This window comes from Nicotiana tabacum, chromosome 5 (genome assembly GCF_000715075.1).
Source record: "Nicotiana tabacum cultivar K326 chromosome 5, ASM71507v2, whole genome shotgun sequence".
In the NCBI taxonomy this organism is placed as follows: domain Eukaryota; kingdom Viridiplantae; phylum Streptophyta; class Magnoliopsida; order Solanales; family Solanaceae; genus Nicotiana; species Nicotiana tabacum.
Window position 1 is genome coordinate 69,606,044 of NC_134084.1, and position 15,691 is coordinate 69,621,734.

At 39.8% G+C, this 15,691-nt stretch overlaps 1 protein-coding gene across 2 annotated transcripts; it reads left to right on the forward strand.

Annotated features, from left to right (window-relative positions):
- Positions 1 to 702: 702 nt before the first annotated feature.
- On the forward strand, positions 703 to 5,218 carry LOC107787854 (small ribosomal subunit biogenesis GTPase RsgA 1, mitochondrial). Of its 2 annotated transcripts, none has more exons than XM_075253667.1 (5): positions 703 to 1,533; positions 3,133 to 3,354; positions 3,451 to 3,645; positions 3,765 to 3,958; positions 4,770 to 5,218. In XM_075253667.1, the coding sequence occupies exons 1-5, from the start codon at positions 868 to 870 to the stop codon at positions 4,951 to 4,953; spliced, it is 1,461 nt and encodes a 486-aa protein (XP_075109768.1). In that variant the 5' UTR covers positions 703 to 867; the 3' UTR covers positions 4,954 to 5,218. The 2 variants fall into 2 exon arrangements, with proteins under 2 accessions (XP_075109768.1, XP_075109767.1); XM_075253666.1 differs by having other exon boundaries at positions 723 to 1,533; positions 3,448 to 3,645.
- The last annotated feature ends 10,473 nt before the right edge of the window (positions 5,219 to 15,691 follow it).

Sequence of the window (15,691 nt, forward strand, 5' to 3'; positions counted from 1 at the left end):
AACTGCATAATTTCTAAGAAGAAGGTATAAGTTATACCGGTGCTAATTATCCCACCTTTTATAAGGTATATGTTATCCCAGTATTAAAATTAACACCGGGATAACTTATACCTGATTTGCTAACCAAACAGTGTATTAATGTGATATTAAATTTTTATATCACCTTTATACCTTCTTATATAAGGGGTTGTTTGGTACGAGGTATAATGATGGTATAAATTTTTTAATACCATCTTAGTACTCTGTTTGATTAGCAAACCAGGTATAAGTTATTCCGGTGTTAATTTTAACACTGGGATAACTTATACCTTATAGAAGGTGGGGTAATTAGCACCGATATAACTTATACCTTCTTCTTAGAAATTATGCATTTGTCATTCTTAATACAATATACTAAACAATGAATATCAACAATCTCAGCATAACTTATACCGGTATAAATCGTATTCCAACCAAACGACCCCTAAGGGTCTAAATAAAAAATCGAGCGAATTTAAAGGGTTGTTTATGTATTCAACTAATTTCGTATCAATGTGGTTGCTTAATGTGTTATGAAGTTAGTTATCACGAGTTGTCAAAGTTCTTTCATTTTGTTGAGTAAGTGGTAACAACACCTTGCATTTCTTCAATCCTTCCTTATAATTAAGAGAAGAAAAAAAAGAACCCAAAAAAAAAGGAAAAATTATCCTAAAATATACTGCCGCGTGGCAAGCTCGTTTTGCATTCTCCTCAACTGCTCTTCACACGCGGAAAACACTGGACTCTGCTCAAATACTCTCTATAGCTACGCTAAGAAACCTTCTAATTCCATGGCTGCTCAGATTTCTTCTCAGCTTTAAAGCCAGCACCGTTTATCCTTCTCCACAAATGACGATCGCTTCGTTTTCACTTCTCCGGCTTCCATTCGCCGTCGCCGCCGCTCGTCACCGTTTCTTCTCCGTCGTCGCCGCCGCCGGCCGGCATCAAAACCCCAACAATGTCTCCAGAAAGCTCCAACAGCCGAACAAAAATCTCCTCAAAGCTCGGGAGACTATTAGTAAGCATTTCTCTACTCTAGCACCGATTCTCTCTCACGAAAACATGCCTCGTCTCTCTCACGACCAAGCCGTCGGAACCGTCGCCTCTTCACAAGCGAATTTCATGCGCGTTATCGTCCAGTTACTTCCTCCACAAGAAACTTGTACGGAACCTTCTGGAAGGTTCGTGAAGGGTTCAGGGGAAATAGGAGTGGAGTTGTTGTGTGTGGTGAAGGCAGTGTTGAAGAAGATAAAGAGGAGAGTATTGGTAGGGGATAAGGTATTGGTAGGTTCAATTGATTGGGTGGATAGACGAGGAGCTATTGAGAATGTGTTTCAGAGGAAGACGGAGATTTTGGATCCTCCTGTAGCTAACGTGGATCATTTGCTAGTGTTGTTCTCATTGGATCAGCCGAAGGTTGAGTCATTCTCCCTCACTAGGTTCCTTGTTGAAGCTGAATCCACTGGAATTCCTCTCACTCTTGCCTTGAATAAATCTGAACTTGTTTCTCAAGAGGTTAGCAATACAAAAACACTGTTATGTTATAGCGTTTTGTCATAATTCTTAGAACATGACATTTAGTTCAAGTGCTTAAGGTTTACGTGAACCTATTTCTTTTTTGGTCCGTTCCAAAAAGAATGACCACTTTTTAAATTTGGAAACAATTTAGCTTAAACTTATAATTCTACCTTTAATACAACAACAACAACGGCCCAGTATAATTCCACAAGTGGAGTCCAGACCTTACCCCTACCCGAGGGGTAGAAAGGCTGTTTCCAGGAGTCCCTCGGCTCAAGAAAGCAACAAGAGACGATATATTAGTACCACCAATAGGCTCATAATAAAATAACAGCAATATAAGAGATACGAAATACGAAATAAATGGATGGTATAGTAAAAACCAGCAGATAAAGCCCTGCATCAGTAGACGACCAATAGCATCCTCAAACTAACTCCTAACTGGTTAGTATCACTCTATGGTGCTGTTGAAATATTTACAACTTTCCCCTAACCTACAACCTTAATGCCCGACCTCCACAATTCCCTGTCAAGGGCCAGAGAATTCTACCTTTAATGAGAAACTTTTATAATCACACAAATACTCTGGGTCCTTTTTGACTTGTTTAGAACCACAAATTCCAAAAATCTTCATTTTTTCCTAAACTCCGTGCCCAGTCAAACAGGTTCACATAAATTGGAACAGAGGAAGTATTGATATGTCTTGATTAGTTGACAAGTAATTAATACTTCGTACTTTTACTCTAGGTCTTATGCTTTCTAGTCGTGGTTTAGCCTTTCAGAGATTATATGTTTAGAAAATATACAGAAATTCTGATATTCTTATCTGTACTCGCATGATATTGGCATGAGATGATTTAACTGGAGTAATGTGATTAGTGAGGATTCACCATCCCAAAACTTATTTGAGACTGAGGCGTAGTAGTTGTTTTAATTTGAGTTGTTTGCTAGTAATTTTGTACTGATTCTACTAAATGTTTGCCTCTGAATAGTAAGTAATCTACTGATTAGATGAACACATTAGTATTCAAATCAACTACATCGCAATCCCAAACTAGTTTGGTTTAAATAAATGAATTATATGTATCAATTTTGCAATTCAGGTCCATTATGAGCACATCACTATGCCTTGGTATGCTTCCTACTAAGCGATGACCTGTTAATTTATAGACATCCTTTTACTTGTCTGTTGTCATTTCTTCTTTGATTTTCTCAAGTAATGTTTGTGATGCTTGGCATTAGATTTATTTTCCATTTCTTAAATATGGATTTATGGAATACATGTCTCTTTGCATGGGAATTACCTTTGTTGTAACTTGTAAGCGAGGATGCAAGGTGAAAAATAGAATATCAGCCTGTTAGAGTTACACTCTTTGAAACTCAAATAGACAAAGAGAGGAGCATAAAAAGAGAACACAAAGGGAGGATACATATGAAAAACATGTTTTCACTGAGAAGATTGTGTAACGTCCTAGCATGTATTGACTGTTTTATTTTATGTACTTCAGTTAGTTTTGATACTATTTCTTCCCTCCTGTTTGTATCTTCTGATCATTTCATAATATACATCTAAAAGTCGGTGATCAACTTTGGCAGGAAATAAAAGCATGGAAATCTAGGCTTCGTAGTTGGGGTTATGAACCAATCTTTTGCAGCATTGAGTCGAAGCGTGGACTTGATACACTCCAGTTTATTATGAGAGAACAAACATCCGTCATTGTTGGTCCAAGTGGCGTGGGAAAATCCAGCCTGATCAATGCTTTGAGAGGCAATAAGCACATTCTTGGTGCAGTTGAAGAAGGAAACTGGTTTGATCCTGTGAGTTTGGCCTTTTTTCATCATTTTAAATTATATTATTGCTTCTGTTTAGAAACCTTTAGTTTACTGTTTCCTTTTCTTTATTATGACTAGCAGCTTCTAGGGAGCAAGTGGTATGAAGAGCAGCGTGTTGGGGAAGTGTCAGTAAGAAGTGGCAGAGGAAAGCATACAACGAGGCATGTGTCCTTGCTTCCATTGTCTGATGGAGGATATCTTGCTGATACTCCAGGGTTTAACCAGCCTAGTTTGATTAAAGTGACAAAAAATTCTCTTGCACATCATTTTCCAGAGGTTTGTCCTGATGGCGCTGCTTCGTTCTCTAAGTTTTGTGTATTTGTTGCACAATATGTGAACCAAACTATATATGCGAATTTCATTAGTAATTTCCACTCTGATTACTTTAAGTTCAGATTCGCAAAATGCTTAAAGATGGCGAACCTGCAAAGTGTGCATTCAGCAATTGCTTGCATCTTGGTGAACCGGGGTGCCTTGTAAAAGGTGATTGGGAGAGATACCCCTACTATCTTCAATTGCTTGACGAAATTAAAATCAGGGAGGAGTTTCAGTTGAGGACTATTGGAACTAAACGAGAGGGTGATGTTAGGTAAGTTCTGAAAAGCTCTGAACTTCTATGCAATATTTATTCAATTCATTTCATACACAACTGGAGGTACATCTTAGAAATTTTCTTCACAAAGTAAGAAGTCAGAGCTACTATGAATTGGTCAAGTATTAGAGATATATGGTAATCTGGTTTCTTCTGTTTCTGTAATTAAAATGTTACTATAATATTTCAATACTCTTTCTGTGACCAAGTATTCTTATGATTGGTTGCCAAATTTGTCCTTGGCGTTTTTGCTCTGTGTAAAGTTTTTCCATTGAAGGGAACTCTCACTAAGACTAAATTTGTATTTGCCTGCGTCATCCTTTGCAGTTCTAATACTTGCTCATGATGCTTCTCGAATGAAGTGCTGATTAGCACCTTTTTAGGATTATTATTCTCTAGAAATGAGAATCCATATTCTTTAATCATAACACCATATCATCCAATGATAAGAGTTACAGTTCTCCCCTAATCAAAGATGGTAAAATATTGAAAGGCCATTTTTCCCAGTAAAGTGTTGTGCTTGGTAGATTAAACTTGTCATTGATTTGCATCTCTTTATTCGTGGAAGGAAACCTATTTTCCTTAGGAGTACCTGTAAAACTAAGTATTGCAGTTCAGTTAACTAGCCTGCTATTTTGTGATTTCTTGTGCTCCTCTTCCTATTTTTTATTATTTTATTTTATTTTAGGTCTTATTGTTAGTCCATTTGCCTAAACTGGTAAGCATAGTGAATGATATTCATCTGTGGCATTGATGGCAAACCATTTCAAACCCATCAGAAAAACATTTACTTATCACATTCTTACAGGTGCAAAGTAGGAGACAAGGGAGTTGTGCAAGCAGAACCACGGCTGGAGCCCAAGAAATACAGGAGACAATCTCGTAAAAGTGTGAACCAGTCATTTCTAGATGGATTGGATGAACTCGATGAAGATGACATGCTGGAGGATGATAATCCTATTTTAAGAGCAATGCGGGAAGAAAATCAATAGAAAAAATAATAATTTGACACAACTTGGATATTTTTAGGAGGCATGCATCCATTACACCTTGATGCTTCACGGGTTGTAAATAGTGCTTTTCTGACTTCTTTTGTTAAGCTGAGAGTGGTCCGCGGATTCCTAAGATGTTGTAGGTGGCAAAATGTTCTGGCGGCATTGTGTCTCAAATGCGAAAAACACTTCAAAGTTCAAGCAATGCTGGAAGCTAACACGAGATATAGTGCTGTACGTCTAATAAGGGAGTTTGCATCACTATCTTCTCCTTCTAGTCGTTCCCTCTATCTTTTGCATGATTGTCTTCTCTACTATTTGGTGATGCTATAATGCATGGCATCTTAGTGAATAGGGAGAAGTGGTAATAGCCTAACAGGTATCTTTTTGATCACCTGGTTGCTTCACCGAAGCCTGCTAATTGACACATCTACAGCTGCTAGCATTTATCCAGAACTGGATTTTGCTCGTGTCTGAAATTACCGATGATGCCCATTTCAGCATGTACAAAGAGGCATCTTTTAGGATATTGACAGTTGCGTTGCAGTTGTACAGGCGTGTCCCTACGGCCGGATTTTATTCAAGAAGACTAAAAACATAACAATAATTTTCTTTAAAAATGATTGTTACGCAGTTATTACTACAAGTATATTCTACCAGATTTAAGTTAGGGAATTTTTCACAAAGCACCATCTTTTAGTCCTAATTAGCCATTAATAGAAACCCTTTGCTATATTACGTCCTATAGATATCTTTTATGCAATTATATAATGTATTTAATGTATTTACGGTAGTGTATTTAATAATACAACAAAAATTAGCGGCTTACAAAAAGGAAATCCAGCTAATCCTGATATGTATTTACTTGTATTCAAACGTATGTAGCGCTAAATACGTAACGTATCTGCGCAATATCTGGGTCGACGAAGATGTTAAAAACGGAAGGAAATCAAATCAATTCTGATTTCCCTAATTTTACTCAACAAACTTAAAAGTTATCCCATCAATCTGTATTCTTCTCAAAGTCAGAAATACAGAAACGTGAAAGAAGCGAAGAAACAGAGCAACTTGCTTCTATATTGTGCGATTTTCTTCTCCTCCTTATCGATTGCGACAAATTATATACAGAAGAAGGTATAACTCTTCTATATATATGGCAAGCTTGACAGTTTTGTTGCGTCATTTCTGGAAAGTGGAACGATGAGGGCAATTATATCGACTTTTCCATTGAGGGAATACTGATTAAGGAGTATGCTTCCTTTAATGATCTAGTTGGTTCAATTTCTAATCAACTGGGTATAGATTTGAGCACAAATACCATTAAAATACAATACAATGTTGAAGGCAATCGCACGCCAATGGAAATACACAATGATATGGGTTACAGAGTGTATGTAAAATTGAAAAAAGAGAACAGAGAATTTGGGATGTATCCTTTGTGCATTACAACTATGGAAAAAGAGCTTATCTCCGGAGATGGTTTAAATCAAGGCGACATTGTGCAGATAGACGAAGCAGTTCAAATGTACGATTCCGATACAGATTATACACTAGCTATAGAACTTGTCAATTCAGGAGAAGCGATTGGAGTGTTCGAACTCCACAAGGATTTGATAATTTCAAAAACTAATCAAAAGGAGGTTATGGCTGGACAAGTATATAAGGATAAGGCTACATTGAAAGAGGTGATGAAGAATTATGATATGGCTCAAAGGTTTCAATTCCGTGTTGATCGGTCTAATGCTGTCAGGTTTGATGTTTGTTTAACTTTGTTGTATTTAGTTGTAGTTGTGTGTTTCCTCCAGATGATGAACACCTTTGAAAATTTATATTTGTTTAGTGTTCTTAATAATATGTATTCACGTGTATTTTACTATTGAAAAATACAACAGTGGCTATGATTATTTTCATATTATGTCTATAATGTTACTAAGTGTTTGATTATTCATACGAATGTATTTAGTTGTATTTATTGTATTTAATCACATCTAACAATATTGGAATTCGTTAGTATACAAAATTACATATACACAGATATCAATTTGGTACTTTATGAATATGAAGTATATATGTCAGATTCGTTAAGTTGTCTGATGTATGAACTTTTCTTTCCAGCTATGCATTAATATGTATTTCAGAAGATTGTGATTGGAGGTTTAAGGCTTCAAGCATTAACAAATCGGAATTATTCAAAGTGAGAGAATTCAATGACAACCATACATGTCCGCTGAAAGATAAAGTGTATGAGCAGCGGCAGGCTAGTAGCAGCCTTATAAGTGGTATTATAAGGACAAAGCTTACAAACCATAAGAGGAAATACACTCCGAGGGACATTATTGATGACGTGAAATCAGATCTAGGTGTTGATGTTAGCTACATGTTGGCGTGGAGGGCTAAAGAAAAGGCAATGAATTTTCCTAGAGGTGAACCGGCTGATTCATACAAAAAATTACCAGGATACTTATATACAATGGATAAGACATATCCAGGTTCTCACATAAGAATGGAAAAATCGTCAAATAATGAATTCATGTACGTGTATATATCATTGTATGCATTTATAAGGGGGTTTGATCATTGTAGACCAATTGTTGTAGTGGACGGAAGTCATCTAAAATCCTACTACACCGGGACATTCGTTTCTGCAAGCACGTTGGATGGGGCAGGTGAGTACCTCAATAATAATACAATTTGTTAATATTTAAAGCATTGGAAAACATGTATTTAAAAACAATTATATTCAATTGTATTAAACAGGTCATATATTGCCACTAGCATACGGTGTTATTGATTCAGAGAACGATGCTGCTTGGACGTGGTTCTTTGAGCAATTCAAGATAGCACACGGTGTAAGGGAAAACATGTGCATTGTTTCGGATAGAAATGAGAGCATCATTAAATCTGTATCGAGAGTATATCCGGATTTACCGCATTGTGCTTGCATATGGTGTCACACCACCTTTTTCCGCCCCCGCGAGGGGCGTAGGAGTTTTTTCCAATTAAAGGACAATAAAAACGGGATTTGTTTATTTATTTCAGAGTCGTCACTTGGCAGAATTAGGGTGTCCCAAGTCACCAATTTTAATCCTGAATCGAGGAAAAGAATGACTCCATATTACAGTCTGCGTACCAGAAATCCAGATAAGGAATTTTGTTAACCCGGGAGAAGGTGTTAGGCATTCCCGAGTTCCGTGGTTCTTGCACGGTCGCTCAACTGTCATATTTGGCTTGATTATCTGATTTAATACATGTTGAACCTATGTGCAAAATTTAACTTTTAACCGCTTTTATCATTATTCTTATTATTATTTTATACAAGAATTGCAACGTCGTGAAAATGCATCTCGAACCACGTCACAACCAGTGTACACGTGATTTGTTGACGCATTTTCACGACGTTGCAATTCTTGTATAAAATAATAATAAGAATAATGATAAAAGCGGTTAAAAGTTAAATTTTGCACATAGGTTCAACATGTATTAAATCAGATAATCAAGCCAAATATGACAGTTGAGCGACCGTGCAAGAACCACGGAACTCGGGAATGCCTAACACCTTCTCCCGGGTTAACAGAATTCCTTATCCGAATTTCTGGTACGCAGACTGTAATATGGAGTCATTCTTTTCCTCGATTCGGGATTAAAATTGGTGACTTAGGACACCCTAAATCTCCCAAGTGGCGACTCTAAAATAAATAAACAAATCTCGTTTTGATTGTCCTTTAATTGGAAAAAACTCCTACGCCCCTCGCGGGGGCGGAAAAAGGTGGTGTGACAGCTCTGGCGACTCTGCTGGGGATCGTCTTGGAACTTGGCCCACAATTTCCTCAACATGTTTTTTTTTCGGTTCTTCCTCGTACTTTCCTTGCCATTTTAGGACAATATTATTCGGCCTGGCAACCAACGTCTTTTGTCTTATTGCCTTGTGTCTGGACTGCCCTTTTCACATTTTATGTTGTACCATTTTGGCAATTGGTAGTAAGCTCTGAAAGACCTTCCTTAAAACATAAATTTCTGGAAAAATTCTTTTAAACAAAGAAATGAAAAGATAGAAAAAGAGAAAATCTTTCTGAACAAATGATGGGGAAAAGAAAAGAAATGAACTTATCTGGGTGTTGTAACCGATTCCAACGATCATCTTGTGCATTCCGGATTAATCAACCCAGTCTATTTGTGTCGATCAATCTTTCTGATGTCTTCACTTGCTGGGGATAAATAGGTGCCTAATTCTTCGCAAAATGCGGAACCTTTCTGCCAATCTATCTTGTCGCCTCATAGTGCCCTTCGCGGGGTTTTCACTAACAAGGCTCTCTCATTTCTCACAGCTCACGTCGCCTTATGGTGCCTGTGAAGGTTTTTACCGATAAGACTCTCTCATTTTGTATTTCTCAGCTTACGTCGCCTTATGGTGCCTGTGAAGGTTTTCGCCGATAAGACTCTCTCATCTTATTTTCTCAGCTGGGGATTGGAGTATTGCCGATAAGATTTTTCTCTGCTGGGAATTCTTATGGCTATCAATTCTTTCAACTCATGATCCTCATTCAGTCGGGGACCGACGTTTTATTCTTGGTTTTCATTTGCCTATCTTAACACCTCTCGGATACTGATCGGGAGGTCTTTTTTGGACATCAATATAGGTTTTAGAAGAAAAGGATATAAAATTCAAAATAACTTTGATGGGTAAAGTATTACAACTCTTGGAATCAAAATCTTTTTTTTCAAAATTTAAAAACATAATTTCTGCCTCAGTTTTCTTGCTTGGGGATTTTTTCTTTTGATTTTTTTTTCCTCTTTTTTTTTTTTACCTTATGGCCGAGTCGTGAGGCGCCTACGTATCCTCTTTGAGGAATCAGGTCGAACGTAGTTCACTGACTCCTTTGTTTTCTTGCGACCTTCAATTTTATTTATTTATTTATTTATTTATTTATTTATTTTTATTTTTCATTAATGATTCCAAGAGAGAGGTATAAAAAGATAAGTAAGGCTCAAAGGGGTAAAACAAAGGTTAAAAGTGTTTGGATAGAAGAAAGAATTGCCTCCGTCATTTCATTATCCGATAAGCACTAAGTACAAACAAACAAATAAATAACAAAAGAAATTACACATAATATCTTTTGACTGCATCAGAATTGATAGCCATGTCGACGCATCTTCCTTCAACATCTGTCAGACGTAAAGCGCCGTTGGATAATACTCTGGTCACAATATACGGCCCTTGCCAATTCGGGGCGAACTTGCCTTTTGCCTCAATCTGATGTGGGAGGATCCGTTTCAATACTTGTTGCCCTACTTCAAATTTCCTGGGGCGCACCTTCTTATTGTATGCTCTTGCCATTCTCTTCTGATATAACTGGCCATGACATACTGCTGCCAATCTTTTTTCATCAATTAAACTCAACTGCTCTAGTCGGGCTTTGACCCATTCATCATCGTCAATCCCGGCCTCAGCGACAATTCGAAGGGATGGAATTTCGACTTCTGCTGGTATTACTGCTTCAGTTCCGTATACCAACAAATAAGGAGTCGCACCTATTGAAGTACGAACAGTAGTGCGGTATCCTAACAACGCAAATGGTAGCTTTTCATGCCATTGTCTGGATCCTTCAACCATTTTCCTCAATATCTTCTTTATGTTTTTGTTGGCTGCCTCAACCGCTCCATTCGCCTTGGGCCGATACGGGGTGGAATTACGGTGTGTAATCTTAAACTGTTCACATACTTCTCTCATCAAGTTGCTGTTAAGATTAGCACCATTGTCCGTGATTATTATTTTTGGGATCCCAAATCTACAGATGATATGGGAATGGACAAAATCCACCACTGCCTTCTTGGTTACTGACTTGAAAGTTTTGGCTTCAACCCACTTAGTGAAATAATCGATGGTTACCAGAATGAACCTGTGACCGTTCGAAGCTGCCGGCTCGATAGGCCCAATGACATCCATGCCCCATGCCACAAATGGCCATGGTGCTAACAATGTGTGCAATTCCGTTGGCGGAGAATGAATCAGATCTCCGTGTATCTGACACTGATGGCATTTTCGTACAAAACTGATACAATCATGCTCCATAGTGAGCCAATAATATCTCGCTCACAGAATCTTCTTTGCCAACACATATCCGCTCATATAGGGCCCACAGACTCCAGCATGTACCTCTGTCATCACTATCGTGGCTTGACCTGCATCAATACATCTCAACAATCCCAGATCTGGGGTTCTTTTGTACAACATTCCTCCACTGAGGAAAAATCCATTTGCCAGTCGTCGAATGGCTCTCTTTTGATCTCCGGTTTCCTGCTCCGGGTATATCCCCATCCGGAGGTATTCCTTAACATCATAAAACCATGCTCGCCATCCATTTCTTCTTCTATTATGTTGCAGTAGGCATGCTGATCACGAACCTGAATATACAACGGGTCAACATGGATTTTGTCTGGATGGTGCAACATCGATGCTAAAGTGGCCAAAGCATCGGCAACCTCATTGTGAACTCTCGGGATGTGTCTGAACTCCACTGATCGAAATCGCTTGCTCAGATCGTGCAAACATTGTCGATATGGTATAAGCTTCAAATCCCGTGTTTCCCATTCACCCTGGATCTGATGTACTAGGAGGTTCGAGTCTCCCAAGACCAAGACGTCCTGAACATCCATGTCTGCAGACAATCGTAGGCCCAAAATGTATGCCTCATATTCAGCCATGTTGTTGGTACAATAGAAACGTAGCTGAGCTGTAACAGGATAGTGATGTCCTGTTTCTGAAATAAGTACTGCTCCTACTCCAACTCCTTTTGCATTCGCAGCCCCGTCGAAGAAAAGCTTCCACCCTGGTTCCTCATTCAGTTCTAACTCCTCTATATGTATCACTTCTTCATCTGGAAAATACGTCCTCAAAGGCTCGTATTCTTCATCAATAGGATTCTCAGCCAAGTGATCAGCCAATGCTTGGGCTTTCATGGCCGTCCTCGTCACATAGACAATGTCGAACTCTGTGAGTAATATCTGCCATTTTGCCAATCTTCCTATGGGCATAGGCTTCTGGAAAATATACTTTAATGGATCCAGGCGTGAAATAAGGTAAGTAGTATGTGACGACAAATAATGCTTAAACTTCTGTGCTACCCAAGTTAGAGCACAACATGTCTTCTCAAGTTTAGTGTACTTATTCTCATAGACTGTAAACTTCTTGCTGAGATAATAGATGGCTTGCTCTTTTCTTCCTGTGATGTCGTGTTGACCCAACACGCAACCAAACGAATGATCCAGGACCGTTAGATAAAGGATTAATGGCCTCCTCGACTCAGGTGGAACCAACATAAGTGGATTGGATAAATATCCTTTGATCTGGTCAAATGCCTCCTGACATTCTGCCGTCCATTCTATCGCGGCATCTTTCCTCAGCAATCGAAAGATGGGTTCACAAGTCGTTGTGAGCTGAGCGATGAATCTACTGATATAGTTCAACCTTCCCAACAAACTCATTACTTCTGTTTTGTTCCTCGGTGGCGGCAATTCCTGGATGGATTTGATCTTTGACGGATCCAACTCAATGCCTCGCCGACTGACGATGAATCCCAACAGCTTTCTAGATGGAACACCAAATGCACATTTGGCTGGGTTGAGCTTAATGTCGTACCTTCGAAGTATTTGGAAAAACTTCCTAAGGTCTGCTATGTGGTCTTCCTGATGCTTGGATTTGATGATCACATCATCTACGTACACTTCAATCTCTTTGTGTATCATATCATGGAACACAGTAGTCATTGCTCTCATGTACGTTGCCCCAGCGTTCTTCAAATCGAATGGCATTACCCGATAGCAATAAGTCCCCCATGGCGTAATGAAAGCTGTTTTCTCTGCATCTTCTTCATCCATCAGAATCTGATGATACCCGGCGAAGCAATCCACAAAGGAGCTGATTTCTCGTCCAGCGCAATTGTCGATCAAGATATGGATATTGGGCAATGGAAAGTTATCTTTTGGGCTTGCCCTGTTCAGATTGCGGTAGTCGACGCATACCCTGATCTTCCCATCTTTCTTTGGTACTGGCACCACATTAGCCAACCAATCAGGATATCGAGTGACCCGAATAACCTTTGTTTGCAGCTGCTTGGTTACTTCTACTTTAATCTTCACACTCATATCTGTCTTGAACTTCCTCAGTTTCTGCTTGACGGGAAGGCATGCCGGGTCAGTGGGCAATTTGTGAACCACTAGCTTGGTGCTTAAACCCGGCATGTCATCATATGACCATGCAAAAACATCTTTAAACTCAATGAGTGCTTTGATTAATTCTTCCCTGATGCCAGGCTCAATGTGGATGCTGATTTTGGTTTCTCGGACATTATCCGCATCCCCTAGATTTACAGCCTCGGTGTCATTCAGATTAGGCTTGGGTTTCTCTTCAAATTGGCATAGTTCTCGGTTTATTTCTTCGAAGGCTTTATCCTCGTCATATTCAGACTCATTGTCACAATCGATCTCTTGTATCATTAAATCAGAGTCAGATTGATTTATTAGACTAGGTCGAAGATCAGTCGTGCATGCCATGTCATTAGAACCAGTAAAAAGAGAACTGTTCAGAAAGAGAAAAGAATAAAACAAAATTAAAATGAGACAACAAAAAGAATTTTATTAAAAATGCGGGATAACATGGTTCACACTTTTACAAGACAAAATGAGATTTGGATTACACCCTGAATAATCCGAAAAACAAGAAAGCAAAAATCAAAGCCTACTACTAGGACTCTCCCCGAGTAGAAAGAGGAGTAACCGTCCAATTGTTGGTTTTGGCCTCAGGCCCCATAAACTGTATGTCTGTTCCGCTGGAACCCTCTCCGACTTCTACCATATTGACATCAGTGAACAATCTTTCGAAGCTCTGATTCAGATCCCCGTTAATCCCCATCAAAGGCCCGAGAATTATTTGGACCGGTGACCCCTTGGCGCTTGCTCTAACAAAAGATCTTGAGAGACGTGGCACAGGTTTGGGAAGAAACCAAACTTTCTTCTTCATTTTCCGCGCTCACTTTACATCTGCCGCAGTCGGTTTGAACCCCAACCCAAAGGTCTCCAAATTCTTGGGCAAGGAAACAGGTTGAACAATTCCCTGAAGCTCAGCTCCCAAGCCTTTTCCTGGCACAAACCCATTTCCCAGCATTTCTGAAACCATCATGACTGTTGCGGAAGCTACCCTAGGGTGCTGAATGATTTCACCCTCAGGGATCTTGTTTGCCGACACTGCATCAAAAATCTGGTAGACCCAGGGACCTTTGTCATCATTGGTCTCTATGAAAGGTACAATGGCGCCTCCTATGGTGCACGCAGTGTCCTCGCCGTGCAACACGACCTCTTGTCTATCCCACTCGAACTTGACCATCTGATGCAAGGTGGATGGCACTGCTTTGGCTGCATGGATCCACGGCCGTCCCAACAGAAGGTTATAAGATACCGCGACATCTAATACCTGGAATTCCATGGTAAACTGGACTGGACCGATGGTCAACTCTAGTACAATATCCCCCACGGTGGTTGTTCCATTTCCGTCAAATCCTCGGACGCAAATGCTATTCTTGTGGATTCTTCCGTGGTCGATCTTCAACTGGTTCAGGGTGGATAATGGACAAATATTGGAGCTTGAGCCATTATCCACCAATGCCCGAGTAACTGCCAAATCTTCACATTTGACAGTTAGGTAGAGAGCTTTATTATGCTCTGTGCCCTCCACTGGCAGATCATCATCTGAAAATGTTACCCTGTTCACCTCAAAAATTTTGTTGGCAATCGTTTCCAGGTGATTTACAGAAATCTCGTTGGGCACATGAGCTTCATTCAGTATCTTCATCAGGGCCCAACGATGTTCATCTGAATGGATAAGTAATGATAGCAGCGAGATCTGGGCCGGTGTTTTCTTTAACTGTTCGACAACGGAGTAATCCTGCACTTTCATCTTCTTTAAGAATTCCTCAGCTTCTTCTTCTGACACAGGTTTCTTTGTTGCAGCTGGATTGGGTCTTCTCAACTCCGCCGGAGCAAAACACCGTCCTGATCGAGTCAGTCCCTGCGCCTCACAACTATTCTCCTCCACTTGTTGTCCCTTGTACATCACCACTGCCTTCTCGTACTTCCAAGGCACGGCCTTGCTATCAATCACTGGTGTTTGGACTACTGGCTTTATGATGACCGGTTCCCTGCAGACCCCCTTCACACAACCACGGGTGCAGATGATGCTCCTGTTATTACCAACTTGGTTGGTTCTGGTTTCCTTGTAGCGGCAGATGGATTCTTCCCCAATATCACCACTGGCTTGACATCTTCCCCCTTCAACTATAACCCTGCTTCCTCATCGATCGATTTTTCTTTCGGAGTGGCACGGATCATCATCACTGTCTGTGAGGGTTTCTTCGGCTCCCCTCCTTCGTGCATAAGCTCGATCACGTGGGCTTCAGGGTGCTTTGGCAATGGGTTCTGGTTAATGTTGGGTGCCTCCGGTGCCTGTACCTCGATCTTGTTGGTATCAATAAGATCTTGTATTGCATGTTTCAGCCTCCAACATTTCTCGGTATCATGTCCGGGAGCTCCCGAACAATATTCACATCTTACCGAGTGATCCATATTTTGGGGTAAGGGATTTGGCAATCTAGGCTCAACAGGATTTAATAAACCCAACTGCCTCAATTTGTGGAACAAGGTAATATAAGTTTCCCCCAACTCAGTAAAAGTTCTTTGCCTCTGCAAT

Coding starts and splice junctions, on each gene's coding strand:
- LOC107787854 (XM_075253666.1), top strand. CDS start 868: ATGACGATCGCTTCGTTTTCACTTCTCCGGCTTCCATTCGCCGTCGCC. Junction 1,534..3,132: donor CTGAACTTGTTTCTCAAGAG/GTTAGCAATACA, acceptor CAACTTTGGCAG/GAAATAAAAGCATGGAAATC. Junction 3,646..3,764: donor TTGCACATCATTTTCCAGAG/GTTTGTCCTGAT, acceptor CTTTAAGTTCAG/ATTCGCAAAATGCTTAAAGA.